The sequence below is a fragment of the Nannospalax galili genome, unplaced genomic scaffold (genome assembly GCF_000622305.1).
Source record: "Nannospalax galili isolate Female #2095 unplaced genomic scaffold, S.galili_v1.0 scaffold146, whole genome shotgun sequence".
Classification (NCBI taxonomy): Eukaryota; Metazoa; Chordata; class Mammalia; order Rodentia; family Spalacidae; genus Nannospalax; species Nannospalax galili.
The window spans coordinates 9,121,751-9,138,798 of record NW_008357929.1 but is presented as its reverse complement, the minus strand read 5'-3'; the positions used below and the strand labels follow the sequence as shown (position 1 = coordinate 9,138,798).

The following is a 17,048-nucleotide window of genomic DNA, read 5'->3' as shown; positions in this document are numbered from 1 at the left end:
CTGCTGTGTCCTAGGTTCTTATTTGATGAGAGGGAAAAGAGCAAATCTGGGTCTTGGAAAAAGGTTCTCCTAAATAATAACTTGGATTCTGTACTCATTTCACTGTCCCATCCCACTAGACCTTTTCAATGGTCCTTGTTCTCCCTTCCCTGCCCTAGCCTTCCCTTCCGGCTCATTGTGTAGGAACCAGTGACTTCATGAAGTTTATCCAGAGCCACCTGCATCCTGCTGGTCTGAAGTCACTTCCTGCCTGAGGTATGGAGGCTTCAGGGAGAAAGTAGGAAAACACTAGTATTACCAGGAATCTGGGAAATGCATCTGTGCTAGGGATCTTTTTTTTTTTTTTTTTTAATGGAACATCAAAGATTTACTTTTTAAAAAATAAATCATACAATCTATATAAATAAAGTGTACACAATATAAAATGGTATCTTTAACAGATATGGAAATACTTATTTACATATTTTAAACTGGTAATCACAAACTACCATGATCATTGAAGTGCACTTGGTATTCTGAGAGTTCTTTGATAGCCGCACTTTGTGCTAGGAATCTTAATGCATGGGACACCCTACCACCAAGGAAGAATGAATAGGACTTGGGTCCCATAAAACAACAGGCGCTGGAGGTGGCAGCAAGAAGCCATGTAGTTAAGAGCCTACATGTCAGCTCTTCCCAGCAACAGTATCTTGGAATCTATCTCATACCCAGTTCATGGTCTCTTCCTCCTTTTCCTGTGACCTGTGTGTGTCCAGGGTACACAGATCAAGGTCACTAATGTTACCTCCCTCTGGGCTTTAAATTCCTCACCTGTAATAAACATGAACAAATGCAGCACCACCCCCCCTTGCAACATTTACAGGCTGTGGCTGTGTATCTTCATTTAAAGCTCACGACCTAGGTTAAAGTCAGAAGACAGCGAAATATAGAAACTCAACAAAAATTTCCTGTCATTTTCAACTACAGCTTGTATAGTTGAAAATAAAATCAGCTGTTATTACTTATCACCTGTTATATACCAGGTCCCAAATTAGGCACTTTAGTGCACAGATTTACAAATTTAAACCCCCTAGCGGTCCTAAAAGGTTAGGACTCTTATCCCCAATTTACAGATTAGGAAACCAGCTGAGATATTCAGTACCTTGACCAAGTGATGAGTGATGAAGTCAAAACCAGAACTGTGATCGATTCTAAAGACTAGACTCTTTTTTAAAAAATATTTTATTTATTATTTTTATTTTATGTGTATAAGTGTAATGCTCGCAGAGGTCAGAAGAAGGCATCAGATCCCCTGGAACTGGAGCTACAGATGGTTGTTAACCACCATGTGGGTGCTGGGAATCAAACCCAGGTCCTCTGCAAGAGTAGTCAGCACTCTTAACTGCTGAGCCATCTCCAGCCCAACACTGGGCTCTTAACTACTGATGTTCAGCAACACTGTTTTCTGTACTTTTGGCATATCCCCACTTACAATTCTACTTACAAAAAATTATACACACACATATACATGCATACACAAAGACATAGGATTTTGGTATAATTATTTTTATTTTCCATATATTCAACTAAGCAGTTCAGTTTCATTAGTTTTGGTTTGCTTGGTACAAGGAATTGAACCCAGGGTCTTTCACATGTTAGACAAATGCTGTACCACTGAGCTACATCTCCAACCCTTGGGTTTTAGATTAATTATTGTCAGTGTGTATGATGTTTCGGTGTACATGCCATGGCATGTGTGTGGGGATCAGAGGACAACTTTGTGAGGCTGAATATCTCCTTCCACCTTCATGCGGGTTCTAGGGACTGAACTCAGAAACTCAGACTTGGACATCAAGCACTCGACCTGCTGAGCCATCTTCCTAGCCCCCCACCCCCTTGTGGTTTGTTTTAAACTTTTTTTTTTTTTAATGTGTATGAATGTTTTACCTGCATGTAAATGAACCACGTGCATCCAGTACCCACTGAGGCCAGAAGAGGGTATCAGATCACCTGGAATTGGAATTATAGACAGTTGTTAGCCTCCATAAAGGTGCTGGGAACCAAACCTGGGTCTTCTGCAAGAACAGCCAGTGCTCTTAACTTCTGAGCCATCTCTCCAACCCCAACACCCTTGGTTTTTTTTTTTTTAACACAGCCCCATGTAGCACCGACTGGCTTTAAACTTGACTCTGCCTTTCAAGCATTGGGATAACAGGTGTATGCCAACACAGCCAGTTTCAATATGCATTTTTTTTAAAGACAAGATCCCACTAAATTACCCAGACAAGGCTTAACCTAACTCCATAGTCCAGGCAGCTCTTAAATTTGCCATCTTCCTACCTCAGCCTCCCAAATAGCTTGGTTTACAGTTTTTTAAACTGCATAGCTTCCTACCCCTTCCTCCTCTTGTTTGCCTCTTTCCCCACTAGTGTAGGTATGGACTCTTGAGCCCTAGGTTTCAAGGTCAGGGACCTGGGGAGCTTGAGTTATAATGAAGGAACAGGAAAAACCAAATCAATGCCATGGGGTGAGGGTGAGCGTGCTGAAGTCCTGGTTGGGGAGGGGGGGGGTGTCATAGCTTATCTCTTTTATGTATTCCAGTATGAGGTCAAAAGCTGGTTAGGAACTGGCCTGTTACTAGAAGGGAAAGGGAAACTTTCCTGTACCACTAAGAGAGGATAGGTGGGGAGACCTGAATGTTCTTACCACTGCCCTTCCTCTTACCAGTTATTTTTGGTCTCAGTGACCTGCAAGTTTCCGGTTAGTGAGAATGCAAACGACAGGAACGAGGTCTTATTATTGAAATGAATGCCACAAGTCCAACAAGACGCCCAGAACCCCTCCCCCGCAACACACTGCTTTTTTGTAGTGGACTGGGAGTTGAACCCAGGGTCTACACTGAGCAGTATTCCTCTCACCTCTCCCCTTTCGCCCTTTTATTATCTAAATTGTGACTCTGGTTCTTACAAAGTTGCCCACCCTGACCGTGATCTTGCCTCAAGCCGGATTACAGGCCCGCACCCTTTCTCTTTTCCCTTCACCTCTGGCCCTCTCTGGAACCCAGCTACCTAGATCTTTCAAAAGTTTGATTCACCACCTCCATCGAGTTGTTTGAATCTTATCACATAACTTTTCTCCTTATCCCCACACTGACAATTTCTGGATCTCTCACTAAGCAAGTAAGTGCCTGCCTACCCAAGACCAGTTTATCCACCACCAGTCCTCATTTGCAGGTCTGGAAAAGTGAATGGGCCAGGCAGCACCTTTGCAGCCCATCCCTTGTCACGTGGGACCCATCTTCTTGCCCCTCCTCACGCATGCGCCCCACTCACTGCCAGGCCAGAACAAAGCTCTAAATCCCGCCCAGCCCTTCTAGATCCGCCCGCTGCTCCGGAGACCAGCATCCTAATTGGCGAGCTGTGTGGGCTTGGATGTTGGCCCACTTAGGCAGGTGCTGACATCGCCCGCAAATAATCCACAGCCAGATTACCTGTGATCAGGCTTGTGGCCACAAACCCAGTTTTTTCTCCGGCGTCTAGAGAAATTCTCTGGGCCAGGTCTGGATTCTCAGCTACGAGCTAGCGGAGCCACGCCTCCACGCGCCTCTGACGGGTCCCTCTCTTCCTTCCCTCCTTGGGGAAAAGCGCAGGCGCTTCACGCTTTATCAGTAACTTCCTTTCTACCCTCCCGGGCTCAGCGCCCAGCAGCCAGCAGGGTGTGTAGGTGGGCGGGCGGGTCAAAGCCTAGATTCTGCTGCGGCTCTTGGGGACGGCAGCTTTGTTCGCGCCCACATGGCGCGCAGGGCTGAGCCCCCCGACGGAGGCTGGGGATGGATGGTGGTGCTCTCAGCGTTCTTCCAGTCGGCGCTGGTGTTTGGGGTGCTCCGCTCCTTCGGTGTCTTCTTCGTGGAGTTTGTGGCGGCGTTTGAAGAACAGGCAGCCCGAGTCTCCTGGATCGCCTCCATAGGGATCGCGGTGCAGCAGTTTGGGAGTGAGTGCTGCGCCTGGGTGTGGTACCCTGCAATCCTCGGAAGAGAGGGAAATGGAGGGGGAACAGGAAAAAGGGAAAGGCGACGGGTCGGGAGGATCCTGAGGGAGGACAGCTAAGACCACCTCGCAGAACCCCTTCCAACTTCCCTAGGCCCAATAGGCAGTGCCCTGAGCACGAAGTTGGGGCCCAGGCCAGTGGTGATGACTGGGGGCATCTTGGCTGCGCTGGGGATGCTGCTTGCGTCATTTGCTACCTCCTTGACCCACCTATACCTGAGTATTGGGCTGCTCTCAGGTGAGACCCTAGGCAAGGGCAGAAGAACCTTCCTGCTCCTTCCAAAAGGTTTAGGGAGAAGCTGAGTTGGAAAGGTTGGTTTGTAGCTGTGCCCTGAAGGAATTTCTTAAGCCCAGTGACTAAGACAAAGATAATGAAGCCAGAATACACAAGCCGAAGCCTAGTGGACTGGAGTATGGAAAGAACCTTAAAATTGTGCTGAATAGTGACAATAAGGTAGTTATCATTAGCCTATGTACAACAAAAGGCCTTCAAAGCTTATACAACTGAGTGAAGGAAGACTACAGAACCAGAAATGGTAGAGCTGGGCTGCAACTCCAAAGTTCTTTAGGAACATTAATCTTCCCCCGTCCCATAAAGCATGTTAACCACATTTTGCAGATGAGGAGATTGAGGCTGGGAGAGTAAGTATAATACAAGGTCACATCTGGAGTCAGAACTATTAACTAGGTCTGTGGGCATCCAAAGTAAGGGCTGCTTGGTAGTCGCTAGGTAGTATTGGGATTACTGGGTGCCTTGAACACCTCCAAAGACTACAACCGCCCCCCCTTTTTTTTCCTTTTTGACAGGCTCTGGCTGGGCCTTGACCTTCACTCCGACCCTGGCCTGCCTGTCCCGTTACTTCTCTCAACGTCGATCTCTGGCCATGGGGCTGGCGCTGACAGGAGTGGGCCTCTCCTCTTTTGCCTTTGCCCCCCTCTTCCAGTGGCTGCTCAGCTACTACGCCTGGAGGGGAGCCCTCTTGCTAGTGTCTGCCCTCTCCCTACACCTAGTGGCCTGTGGTGCTCTCCTCCGCCCACTCTCCCTGGCTGAGGACACTGCTGTGGGTGGCCCTGGGGCCCAGCTTATCTCCCTCCTCCATCATGGTCCCTTCCTCCGTTACACTGTTGCCCTCACTCTGATCAACACTGGTTACTTCATTCCATATGTCCACCTGGTGGCCCACCTGCAGGACCTAGGTTGGGACCCACTGCCTGCTGCCTTCCTACTCTCAGTAGCTGCTATTTCTGACCTCGTGGGGCGTGTGGCATCTGGTTGGCTGGGAGATACAGTCCCAGGGCCCGTGGCACGACTGCTGATGCTTTGGACCACTTTGACTGGGGTGTCACTAGCCCTGTACCCTGTGGCTCAGGCTTCCACAGCCCTGGTGGTTCTGACTGTGGCCTATGGCTTCACATCAGGAGCCCTGACCCCAGTGGCTTTCTCCGTACTACCTGAACTGGTGGGGACTGGAAGGATTTACTGTGGTCTGGGACTGGTGCAGATGGTAGAGAGCATCGGGGGGCTGCTGGGGGCTCCTCTTTCAGGTAAGGGGAACGGTATTGCTAAGTGGGCCAGGGTTGTGGTGTTGCATAACTGGGGAACCTATTTCCATTATGGTGTATGTGAATATTGACCTATGGTATGTTACAGGACACAGCCTGCATCATAGCAGTACTGAAATACATTCATAGGAGCACAGAACTTGGGGCCGGGAAGATCTGAATGGAAAGACAAAGTGAACCCCTTTGCAGACTAGGTTTCCAGAAGACCTGGTTTGACACAACACTTTAGTGTCTTTCTTTCCTTTGGCCCACTGGGCCTTAGCCCAGGTGTCTGAACCATCTGGTTAAAGTTCTCCGTACTCAAGATACCAGAACCTTCTGATCTTTAACACCTTTCTCTTAACTATTAACTGAAGGCTTAGAATGGCTACCATGGCCAGAAAGGGTTGACTTAATATGGCTCATGAAATATGCACAGACTGGTTTGAAGGGCCTTTCCAAAGGCAGGATGGTAGCAGCAAAGATCTTTTGAGGCCATTTAAGAGCTCTCATATTCATTTGGTCCTACCTTGGGATTTCCAGTTCTTCCAAGATGATGGGTCTTCCCTTGCCCCAAAATAGATCTAAGCTATCAGCCCCAGTATACAGATCACCCATGTATATTTGTTTTTCTCTCTTGGACCTAGGCTACCTCCGGGATGTGACAGGCAACTACACAGCTTCTTTTGTGGTGGCTGGGGCCTTCCTTCTTACAGGAAGTGGAGTTCTCACCACTCTGCCCCATTTCTTCTCCTGCTTCTCAGCTTCTACCTCCAGACCCCAGGATCTTGTAATAGAGGCACTGGATACCAAAGTCCCCCTGCCCAGAGAGGAGGGGCTGGGAGAGGACTGAACTCTACTCAGGAAGTAGGTGCGGAAAGCCAGAGGTTGTCAGCACCAGGTCTTCTGCATCACGGAGGCATCCACAGAAGCACAGTGCCTTAAGATTCTTGATCTGCTTCCTCCAGAGCAGACCTGGGGCTCCTGTGATTTTTGTGTCAACCCTTTGTATTTTGTCGAGGACTCTTGTTTCATCTCCTTTGCTCTCCCAACCTTTTCTGAAGGATCCAGGAGATCTTCACTGAGCTGTGAATCAAATCTGAAAATCAAAGGCCAAGAGACTTCTCATGTTTTACATGTGATTTATGGTGCTGGCTCCTAAATTTTTTCTCCAAAGACTCATGTTTGGGAAATAAGATGTCTCGTTGAGATAAAAACAAATAAGTAAATTGGACAATAACTGTAACCTCAAAAGGGGGTCCATGTGCTTGGGATAGCTGATAGGGTCATAGCTGAGCAGGGAAGTGGAGGTATCCTTGAACTCTGGTGACCCAGAGTTCTTCCCCTCTACCCACTTACCTTCCTCTTTCCCACTATCCCTGTGGTATAGAAAAAAAAATTAAGAAAAGTGTATATGTGGGGAGGAAGGTAGCTTAGGAGTTAGAACTGATAGAGCCGATGTCTGTCCCTTTTTTTAGTTTCTTTGAGACAGGGTTTCCCTGTAGCCAGGCATAGCTGGCCTAGAGCTCACTATTTAAACCAGGCTGACCTCAATCTCTGCCTGCCTCTGCCTCCTGAGTGCTGGGAGTAAAGGCATGTACCACCACACCCGACTCCTAAATCTTGTATTTGTGAAATAGGATCTCGCCATGTAGCCCCAGCTACTTTTGAACTTGAGATCCTCTAGCTTCCTACCAAGTGCTGGGATTACTGGTGTCAGAACCATCCAGATGAATTTGTTTCTCTGGTTAACAGAGGAAGCCTGAAATTCAAGAAAAATAAGGTTTAGAGGCTAGAGAGATGGCTTGTCAATTAAGAGTGCTTCCACTCTTCCAAAGGACCTGAGTTCAGGTCTGAGCACCCACACCAGATCCAGGTGATTCAATGATCTCTTCTGGCCCCCATGGCCACCCACAGACACATGGCATCATTAACACAAACACACACAACATAAATAAAAACTATTTTTTTAAAGTATGAGGTTTAGAGATGCCCTCTAACAAACAGAAACTGACTGGCTGACAACTTCTCAAAGACCCTCTTAAGGCAAGGACTTGGACAAAGAAAAATGGACTGACAGGAGGGGCAGACATCCTTCCCTCACCCCAGGACTCATGAGGCTCTGATGCGTTCAGTTAGCCTTTTGAGATATCTTAAGTAGAAAGTTTCAGGGTCCTGAGTTGGCTAATAGATCTTTCAGGAAAATCAGATAAAAATTCTTTATTTGGGGAGGGACTCAAATAAAAAGATCAACAGGTGGTATCCCGAGTGGACTCAGAGCCTCCTGTGGACAGCAGGGAAACCTGGGGAACTGGGAGCAACTCCCCTCTCTCAGGGGGAGGGGTGGCTGGAGGTGAGGCTGGACGGCAGGAGGGGAGTGCTCTGGGTAGCCCCATGTAGATGAAGCTGCCAGAGAGGATGAAAGAACTGCACACCAGGAAAGAGGCACTGAAGTCTCCTGTCTTATCCCTTAGGAAACCTGAGAAGACAGGTAAAGAATTTAGAGGCCTGGCATCCCAGGGGCAGAAGACAGTTGAGAGCGAATCTGCAGGCTCAGCCCTTACCTGACAGGGGGGGGCCCAGGAGTCCCCCGAGGCTCATCAGCATCATCACCAGCCCCGTGGCCTGTACCACGCCTCCAATGCCTACCAGGCCCGGGAGCACACCGAAAACCAGCGGGGCATAACTCCCGGCGCTCAGGCCATAGGCCCCAGCCGCGGCCAGCAGGGGAGCCCCCCAACCCTCCTCGGGCCCCACAGTGGGCACTAGCCCCACTGCCAGTACCCCGAGTCCTGTCAGAGACCCGAACACAGCCAGCAGCCGCGGAAGAGGCACCCAGCCCTGGTCTGCCAGCCATCCACAGACCAGTCGAGCGCTCGCATCTCCCACTGCAGCGACAGCCACCACCAACGCTGCCCCGTAACCCCCCATGCCCTGATCTAAAGCATGTGGGCCCAAGTGCACATAGGGGACGAAGTATCCGCCCCCAACCAAGGCCGTCCCCAAAGCAAAGACTGAAAAGGCTCGGCGCTTAAAGAGACCTAGACCCAGGGCAGCTAGGGGGCTGCGGGGCAGGGCCAGGGGGTCACCAGAGAGGGCTAAGGGTCTTAGCAAGGCGCCACATGGGGTGAGATGGAGGGTGACAGCACCAAGGAGGAGCAGGGCCCCCCTCCAGCCAAAGGTATCAAGGAGGAATTGCAAGGCAGGTGCCAAGAGCAGGGAGGAGGCCCCGTTACCGGTGAGGGCCAACCCCACCGCCAAGACCCGACGGCGGGAGAAGTACCGGGAGAGGGTACCTAGGGCAGGAGCAAACACCAGGGCCCAGCCGGAGCCTGCGAACGGATAGGACAGGGTGAGGGTACCATCAGAGTTGGCGGTTCTAGATTCCTAACCCCTTCCCACGCGCGTGCGGACGCACACACCTGCCTTGTTCGCTCTCCTACCCCGCAGCAAGCCTCCCACCCCCGACTATCGCCCCAAAAGACTGGGGTGGCCCACTCCTCTTACCAGCGAGGAGGCCCAGGCCGAGGTAGAGGTGCAGCAGGCTTCGGGCGAAAGCCGAGAAGACCAAACCAAGAGAGGTAAGGACGCCCCCAACCATCACCACAGGGCGTGCCCCCCAGCGGGTGCTCAGGGCGCTGCCCACAGGGCCTAGGAGGGGGCGAAGTCAACGAAGACATGCCCCGGGACCCCCAAACTCTCCAACATTTCTCATTAGCTGTTTTGAGTGCCCTGGTAACTTCTCCCTTTGACCTCAAGACACCCACTGTTCTAGAACTTGGTTCTACCAGGAGCTCGCAGAGGTAATCAAGCCTGCTGTCTCCCATCGCTACGTCCACGGCCTAGCCACCCGGCTCCCGCTTCCCACCTCCGGGGCCCCCCTCACTGGCTGCCTGTTGCACGGCCAAGGCCAGGGCGCTGACCCACGCAGTGTCCTGGGCGCTTCGTTCAAAGTGCTCCGCGAGGTCGGGGAGAGCAAGGCCCAGGGAGCGTAAGAGCCCGTAGGACAGCCCGTTCACCGCGAAGGCTGCGGCCGCCACCACCCAGCCCCAGCCCCCGTCCGGGGGTCCGGCCGGCTTGGGGGTCATCGCCGTCTGCTGGGGTGGGGAAACACCTGTGAATGAAGTCTCCACGCCTGGGCCTCCGCCAGGGAGCTGACATCCCTGAGATCCAGCCTCGGGCTGCTCGCCTAGGGTGGGCACGTCGCCCCGAGAATGGGCGCGGGAGCGGGAACCAGGCCTAGAGATAGAAGTCCTGGGTGCGCGTGAGATCCTGGGATGGGGACAGCGGATGCCCCAGGCCGAGGACTCCCCCTCCCGCACCCCTTGCCTCTTACCCGACCTCTCCCGGCGCAGGGGGTAGGGGGAGGGCGAAGGTGGGATCGGCCGGGTTTTCTTGCCGCTATCGCGGATGGCAGGGGCTCGGCCGAGGAGCGAGTGCAGAGATGGAGACCAACTTGGACCCGCTCGGTCCGTAAACAGAGATCACCACAGGGGCCCGAACCACCTGGGACGCGGGAGGTGGGGTGAGTACCGAGGGCGGGGGCAAGCAGAGACAGCCAATCCGCCGAGCTCGGGCTGAAGCCTGACACCCAGTCCCACGGGGATTGAATTATCCACACACTACCCTCAGCCCTGGATAGGAACCGAGAGGAATGAATGCCTCCCGGCCGCGCCCCGCCCCTCCCGGCGCCCCGGGGCTCACGCCCACGCACCTGCCGCCTGCTGCGCAAGGAAAAAGTGCGGGTTGCAATCCCTGCCTCGGCCGCTGCCCACGCGTGAAAATAGCGCAGGTCTCCAAAGCCTGCAAGAATGAGGGGGTCCGGGTCTCTGAAATATTGCTGAGGACCCTGTAAACCTCTGACCGGTACCAAATCACTGAATGATGAACACTAGCCCGCCTTCAGAGAGGGAAGAGGTCTTCCCAATACCGTGATCTGGGATGTACTGGTCGACTTTACACATGTCATTTCATCTTTACAATAGCCCTACCTATGAAGACGGTACCACTCCCATTTTACAGATGAAGAAACTGACACTTCAAGAGATTAGGTGATCTGCCTCAAATCTCTCAGCTTAAGGGGAAAAGGCGGGGAAGCATTTGAATTTAGGTGTATCTAACTGTGGGGCCATACAAGGAAAACAGCCCTAGGAGAGAAACAGTATCTGCCACGGTTGAGGGAAATGATCTGGAGACTGATGTGAACCGCCCTAGAAAGGGCGAGACCCGTGCAGATCTAGAAAGCTTAGGATTCTCAGGGTGCGTGGGAAGGAATGAAAGAGATCTTTGCCACCAGAATATCTAAAGACTTAGGCTAGAATTTTAATGGCAAAATAAGAATTCAGAGAATGAATCCAGGTGTTGATTTCTTGAAAACTATAATAAGCATCCTTTTTTCACCGGTTAGCATTGCTTTACTTAAGCTGTTTGTATCAAGAACTGTGTTCTTTGGTTTAATCATTAAACAGGGCCATTGCAATCCACCCCCCCCCCCATTACAGGTTGGGGCGTGCATGGAGCCATAGCCACACGATGGCAGTGTTTCCTAATTGTTAAGAAAGCATCTGCCTATAAGAGAAAATAGCTTAAAAGTCGTGAAACTGGAAGCCTAAACAGCACAGTGTAACTTTTGATAACTTTCCACTGTGTATAAGGCCTTTCACAATGATCAAAGGTAAGCCTAGGTTACCTTTCCATTCCCTGTCTCTCAGCCCCCAGGAATTAACTGCTTACCATGGGCATGTCTACCCTTTTCTCACCTCTCTTTTCTCTGTTGAAATGACCTAGTACAGGAGACTATGAAGGTTTAAGGCCCTACTGCATACACCTTAGGAAAGTAGCCTCACTGGTTTTACCAGCCAGGAGTTATTTCTGTGAATGCCACTAGGGTAGTGGAGCTAGCAGGCCCTTGGCAACCCAGGAGGCAGAGCTTGTTTCCTGAGAAGGCTGGGGTGGACTGCTGTGAGCTGAACCAGGCCAACTGAAAGGAATCACCTTCTCTTTGGTGAAGTATAAATATACCCAAGGAGGAGACTGGGGCCTCTCGGGCTGGGCTTGTACCACATAATGCTGAGCACTTTGGCAGGATGCAAAACCTGGAAGCCTAGACGAGGGTGATTGGTTCTGAAAGGGCACATTCATCTTGTACCTCATGTTCTTGGCCAGAGCTGTACGTTGTTCATGGAGGTACTACAGCATAGAAAATGGAAAAATGGACCCCCAAATGAGACTTACTGGACTTGACTCTCAGCTCTACCTCTTAGCTATCTTATTGCAAGCATCTGTTTCCTCATTTCTACAATGGGTATAGTCATTACAGTTACCTGACTATACTCCTATAGTTATAGGAGTGTTATAAGGATTAAATGAGTCATCATGTATGCATGTGTAAATAAAGGACTTAGAACAGCATCTGAATGTGATACGTGTTAGCTCCATTGCTGCCATTATAACTCAGGGGAACCTGACTAGACCCTACAACATGACTTCCTTTCCCAGGTGGCTACTTCAGAATCAAAATTGATCTAGTAAATCCAAGGTCGAGGAGCCACACCAATCTGGTGAGTTTTTAGTAGAATCACATGGGTTATAAAATATCAATGTTGGAACTGGAGAGATAGATAGCTCAGTGGTTTTAGAGCACTAGCTAGCCTTGCAGAGGACTTTGGTTTTGTTCCCAGCATCCATATAGTAGCTAACAACTGTCTGTAACCCAGTTCCAGGGATATGATGCCCTTTTCTGACCTCCGTGGATATTGCATACACATGGTACACTTACGTACATGCAGGCAAAGCACTCATATACATAAAAGGAAAAATATGTATGTCTAAGAAAATTAAATGGAAATTGTAACACACCCATTTTTCTTCCCTTAGTTCTTCTTTTCCTTTTCTTCTTTAGGGTCTCATGTAGCCCAGGCTAGCCTCAAATTTACTTTTTAGTTAAGGATGACTTCGAATTCCTACTCCTGCCTCAACCTCCCAAGTGCTGGGATTAAAAGTGTGTGCTATCTTTGAATCAGTATATAATTATACATCTGGCCATTTCTCCTTCCAAGTAAAAGATAACCATTTGTACTGCCTGAAGTTCTGCCCTCTGTGAAGATTTCCCTTCACCAGTGTTCTTCACAGTTGTTCCAGAAAGGGGCTGTAATGCTGCAGCTATCCAATCCTGGTTAGTGCCTGCACAGTATGCAGATCCATCATTAAACCAGGCCTTAGTCCTTTCTTCCTCAGTCAAGTGATCATAGGGCACACCCCATGAGGCCACAGGTGCATGCTTGAGGACAGAAAGCACCATCACAAGAGTAGGAACTATAGGCATTTGGGCAACTTTATATAATTTTTTTGTGCCTTCAGGACCTGCTTGGGCCCGATCATGTATATACCACTTCAGTTTGATAATGGATTACTGCCATGCACATCCAATCTTAAGACTTGATAGGTCAGATGACACCCAGCTATTGATGAGAACCTCAGGTCACAGTGACCTGGTAGCCCATTGTCAAAAGTTCTACCCCCAGTCTCCAAAAAAAAAGTTCTGCTTACACTAAGGCCCTATGGGAGGACAAGAGCAGGCTCTTAGAGTAATTGTCACTGGGTATGGTGGCACACACCAGTCCCCACACTTGGGAGGCAGAGGCAGCTGGATCTCTGTGAGATCAAAACTAGCCTGGTCTCCATAGCAAGTCCCAGGCCAGTGCTGGCTACAGGGAGACCCTGTCTCAAAAAGACCAGAGAGGCAGAGAGAGAATAGTTGTCTGCAGATGATGGGAAAACCTTGCTCCAAAATGCCAAGGGCCTCCACTGTGATTCACTTATAGGGGCCTGCCAGAAACTTCAAACAGCATCCCTATCTGCCACTGCCACCTGAAGTACCACCCAGTCTGCTAGATAATATTGCCCTAGTGGCAGAACAGCCTGCACAGCAGTCTGAACCCGTGGAAAAGTCTTTTACTATTCCAGGCCCCACTCAAAGCTGGCTTCTTTCCGAGTCACTAGTATATGGCCTGGAGTAACTCACCCAAGTGAGGAATGTGCTGTCTCCAGATTCCAAAGAGGCCCACTAAATGTACTTCTTTCTTGGTGGTGGGAGGGGCCAGGTACAGTAATTTATCTTTACCTTAGAAGGAGTATCTCTTCATGTACCACACCACAGGACTCCTATAAATTTCACTAAGATAAAAGGCTCTTAAATTTTTAGTTGGATTATTTCCTATTCTCTGGTTCATATGTGCTTTACCAACAGGTCCAGAGTGGTTACTACCTCCTGCTCACATGATCCAATCAACTTAATGTCATCAGTAGAGTAGGCCAGTATGATATTTCATGGAAGAGAAATGTGATCAAGATTCCTTTGGACAAAGTTTTGACACAGGGCTGGAGAATGACTATACCGTTGAAATAGAACTGTAAAGGTGTGCTGCCGACCTTGCCAAGTAAAAGCAAGTTGCTTCTGGTGGTCCTTATGGACAGGTATTGAAAAAAAAGCATTTGCTAGATCAATTGCTGCATATCAGGTACCAGGAGATGTATTAATCTGTTCAAATAAGGAAACTGCATCTGGCACAGCAGCTGCAATCGAAATCACTACTTGATTAAGCTTTTGATAGCTGTCTGTCATTCTCCATGATCTGTCTTCTATATAGGTCAAATAGGAGAGTTAAAGGCGATGTGATGGGAACCATCACCCCTGCATCTTTCAAATCTTTCATGGTGGCACTAATTTCTATAATGTCTTTCAGGGATGCAGTATTATTTTTGTGGTGCTGGGGATGAAACCCAGGACCTCGTGAATGCAAAGCAAGGACTGTATTAACTGATCTACATCTCCAGCTTATGAACTCTTGTTATACACATACATATGTATATATATGCATATATATTCATTGGTTCTATTCTTGTAGAGAACCCTGCCTAGTACAGACTTTTTTTTGTGTGGTGGTTTTTTTTTTTCTATTGTTTCCTGAAGTTTGTGAGGAAATGCCGATCTCTTATCTTGATTCTAAAACCAAAAGATGAGTTAAAATAAGTTTATTTATTCCTTTATAGAAGATGTCTGTAGACTGGTATTTCACACCTGTAGCCTAGCACTCAGATGGCAGAGGCAGAGGAATTACAAGTTCCAGATCAGCTTGAGCTACATAAGTTCCAGGTTAGCTGTGCTGCTATAGAGCTCTGCCCTTCAGGAATGACATGGCTGTTGCCATCTTGATGTCAGAGCAGCTGTGATCACCCACGGGACACAAGATTGGACACACTAATATTTCCTTATAGGAGAGGAAAGACTCACAAAATTCATGAGGAGACACACAGGGTAGATCACCAAATGGCTCACAAGGCCTCACCCCTCCTTGAGAATAAGTGCTTAGTAATTGTTGCAGACTTTTTGCTGGTGTAGCTATCAGTAAGTTGCCCATATTCCTTAAATTACTCTCATCCATGTTCCTGTAAATAACCCCAATTCAATTCACTGGCTCACCGTGCTAGACTTAAGTGGAATCATTTCTTTGTTTTTCTTCCTTTCTTTCTGTCTTTATTTTTAGCCAGGGTCTCACCATGTAACTCTGGCTAGTGTGGAACTCACTATGAAGTCCATGCTGGCCTTGAACTCACAAAGATCCACCAGAGTCTTGGGATTAAAGATGTGTGCTACCATTTCTTTTATTTTTTAATTTTTAAAATAATTTTTAATTATACTATTTTCATTTTGTGTGCATACGTATATTGCCTGCATGTGTGTAAGTACACCCATGTCATGCAATACCTACAGAGGACAGAAGAGGGTGTTGAAGTCCCCTGGAACTGGAGTTAAGGACAGTTGTTAGCCGCCATGTGGGTGCTGGGAATCGAACCCAGGTCCTCTGCGAGAGCACCTTAACTGCTGAGCCATCTCTCCAGCCCCCTGGAATCATTCCTTCTTTTGTCTATCATCAGTGCCCTATCTGGAGTGATTTTCTTTCACATCTCCCTAGGAAACGTTATGCAGTGCTTGGCACCCAAACAGGCACATGACAAAACCAAAGATAACTTTGGGAGGAGCAGTTGTCTTGTCCTGCTATGAGTGATAAAACATGCAGATAAACTGTCTGAGGGCAGAGCATTTCCAAGGGCAATCTTGATACAGCTGACCTTCCTCCTATGGTATGGAATGCATCCTTCTTGCTGTAGTAGCAGTTCATTTGAAAGTGGACCATCTGTGGAGGGAATCCCAGTTTGGCCATCTTCCTCTATGTGGCTAGAAAGAAACACCTCCTTGATGAATGAGTCTACTGCATGAGTGCATGAATCCCTCCCAAATGGCTGGCTTCCCCCCTTAGCCTCCCATGTGTTGGAACTGACAGGCCTGGCTTTAGTCTATGTTACCCTCTTTCAGAACACATCTAGCTTGCAGCAAAATTGTCCGGGTTTGTCTCTGGTTCTTCATCCCCTGTGTTATTTCCATACCATGAGGCTTTGGAGGTTGGCCTTCAAATTATTTATCTCTTGGTCCTTCACACCCAAAGGTGCTAAAGGTAAATGATGTTTGCTGAATGAGACAAACATCTGAAAAAGAATCAAATAAGCAGACTCAGTTCCTGGAGCTCCACAGCATGTGACAACATTGCTATGCCTGCCTGTATCTAGAGAAAGCACGGAAGCAGATGCTGAGCCAGATAAGAGCTTTAGGGAGACTTAAGAGAGAGAATCAAGGACGTATGGGCATCAAGGATGTATGGACATCATTCGTTTTAAGGACACAGGATCTGGGCATATATCTATATTTTTGAACTTTGAATGACTTTGTGACTTTTCACAGGAACCCCTGTGAGTTCTTTTGTTATTATTGTTGTTTTGAGACAGGGTCTCATTATATAGCCCTGACTGTCTGAAAGTCACTATATAAACCAGGCTGGCCTCGAACTCATAGAGATCTGCCTGTCTCTGCCTCTGCCTCTGCCTCCTACATGCTGGGATTAAAGGCATGTGCAACTACACCCACCTCCCTGTGAGTCCTTAAGGCCTTTTACCTGAAACCTTTAGCAAGCCCTGTGCTGACACCAGCTATTCCTGTGCACAAATACCAGGGACATAAGAGAAAGAGAATACAATTAGATCTGTGTTAAATAGCCCCTCCTGAGATCCAAAAACTTGCAACCCATGGGAAGAATATAGTGCAGGAAACCATGATAATCAGAGATTATTCTGCATCTGAACTGCTTGAATTTGGAAAGGCTTAACCATGAATTTATAGAGCCCCTCAGACCCCAGCTAGTGAGGCAATAGAACATGAGATAGATGGAATCAGTCTGAGTGCTGAGGAAGCAGAAAAACTGAGTAATATACCTACTCTAGTATTCTTGGGTTAAAGACTGCATAATCTGAGACAATATGATAGAAATCAGCCCCTTTAGGTCTGATAGGTTCAGTTTTGTGGTCCAGAGCACTGCTGAGATAGGCAATAAAGCAAAAGGCTGTGGGGCCCATTGTGCATGAGCAGTC

General features: G+C 48.6%; 2 protein-coding genes across 6 annotated transcripts; one reads left to right on the top strand and one right to left on the bottom strand.

Moving 5' to 3' along the window:
• The first annotated feature begins 3,366 nt into the window (after positions 1–3,366).
• Positions 3,367–6,709, top strand: Slc16a13 (solute carrier family 16 member 13). Of its 2 annotated transcripts, XM_008855868.3 has the most exons (4): positions 3,367–3,969; positions 4,120–4,263; positions 4,833–5,570; positions 6,215–6,709. In XM_008855868.3, exons 1-4 carry the CDS (start codon positions 3,771–3,773, stop codon positions 6,418–6,420), a joined length of 1,287 nt encoding a protein of 428 aa, XP_008854090.1. In that variant the 5' UTR covers positions 3,367–3,770; the 3' UTR covers positions 6,421–6,709. The 2 variants fall into 2 exon arrangements, with proteins under 2 accessions (XP_008854090.1, XP_008854091.1); XM_008855869.3 differs by lacking the exon at positions 4,120–4,263.
• Positions 6,710–7,772: 1,063 nt separating this feature from the next.
• Slc16a11 (solute carrier family 16 member 11) lies at positions 7,773–10,356 on the bottom strand. 4 transcript variants are annotated; one of them, XM_029557597.1, is made up of 6 exons: positions 10,282–10,356; positions 9,904–10,073; positions 9,454–9,664; positions 9,075–9,218; positions 8,132–8,899; positions 7,773–8,046 (listed from the first exon to the last, which is right to left on the bottom strand). In XM_029557597.1, exons 3-6 carry the CDS (start codon positions 9,653–9,655, stop codon positions 7,817–7,819), a joined length of 1,344 nt encoding a protein of 447 aa, XP_029413457.1. In that variant the 5' UTR covers positions 9,656–9,664; positions 9,904–10,073; positions 10,282–10,356; the 3' UTR covers positions 7,773–7,816. The 4 variants fall into 4 exon arrangements, with proteins under 4 accessions (XP_029413457.1, XP_029413454.1, XP_029413456.1 ...); XM_029557594.1 differs by lacking the exon at positions 10,282–10,356 and having other exon boundaries at positions 9,454–9,806; positions 9,904–10,250; XM_029557596.1 differs by lacking the exon at positions 10,282–10,356 and having other exon boundaries at positions 9,491–9,664; positions 9,904–10,250.
• Between the last annotated feature and the right edge of the window lie 6,692 nt (positions 10,357–17,048).

Bases quoted from the DNA above. Each gene is read 5' to 3' on its own strand.
- Slc16a13 (XM_008855868.3), top strand. From the start codon at position 3,771: ATGGCGCGCAGGGCTGAGCCCCCCGACGGAGGCTGGGGATGGATGGTG. The intron at 3,970-4,119 runs GTGAGTGCTGCG...CAACTTCCCTAG, and splicing joins CGCGGTGCAGCAGTTTGGGA to GCCCAATAGGCAGTGCCCTG. The intron at 4,264-4,832 runs GTGAGACCCTAG...CCTTTTTGACAG, and splicing joins GAGTATTGGGCTGCTCTCAG to GCTCTGGCTGGGCCTTGACC.
- Slc16a11 (XM_029557597.1), bottom strand. From the start codon at position 9,655: ATGACCCCCAAGCCGGCCGGACCCCCGGACGGGGGCTGGGGCTGGGTG. The intron at 8,900-9,074 runs GTAAGAGGAGTG...ATCCGTTCGCAG, and splicing joins CGGCCTGGGCCTCCTCGCTG to GCTCCGGCTGGGCCCTGGTG. The intron at 8,047-8,131 runs GTAAGGGCTGAG...CTGTCTTCTCAG, and splicing joins CCTGGGCCCCCCCCTGTCAG to GTTTCCTAAGGGATAAGACA.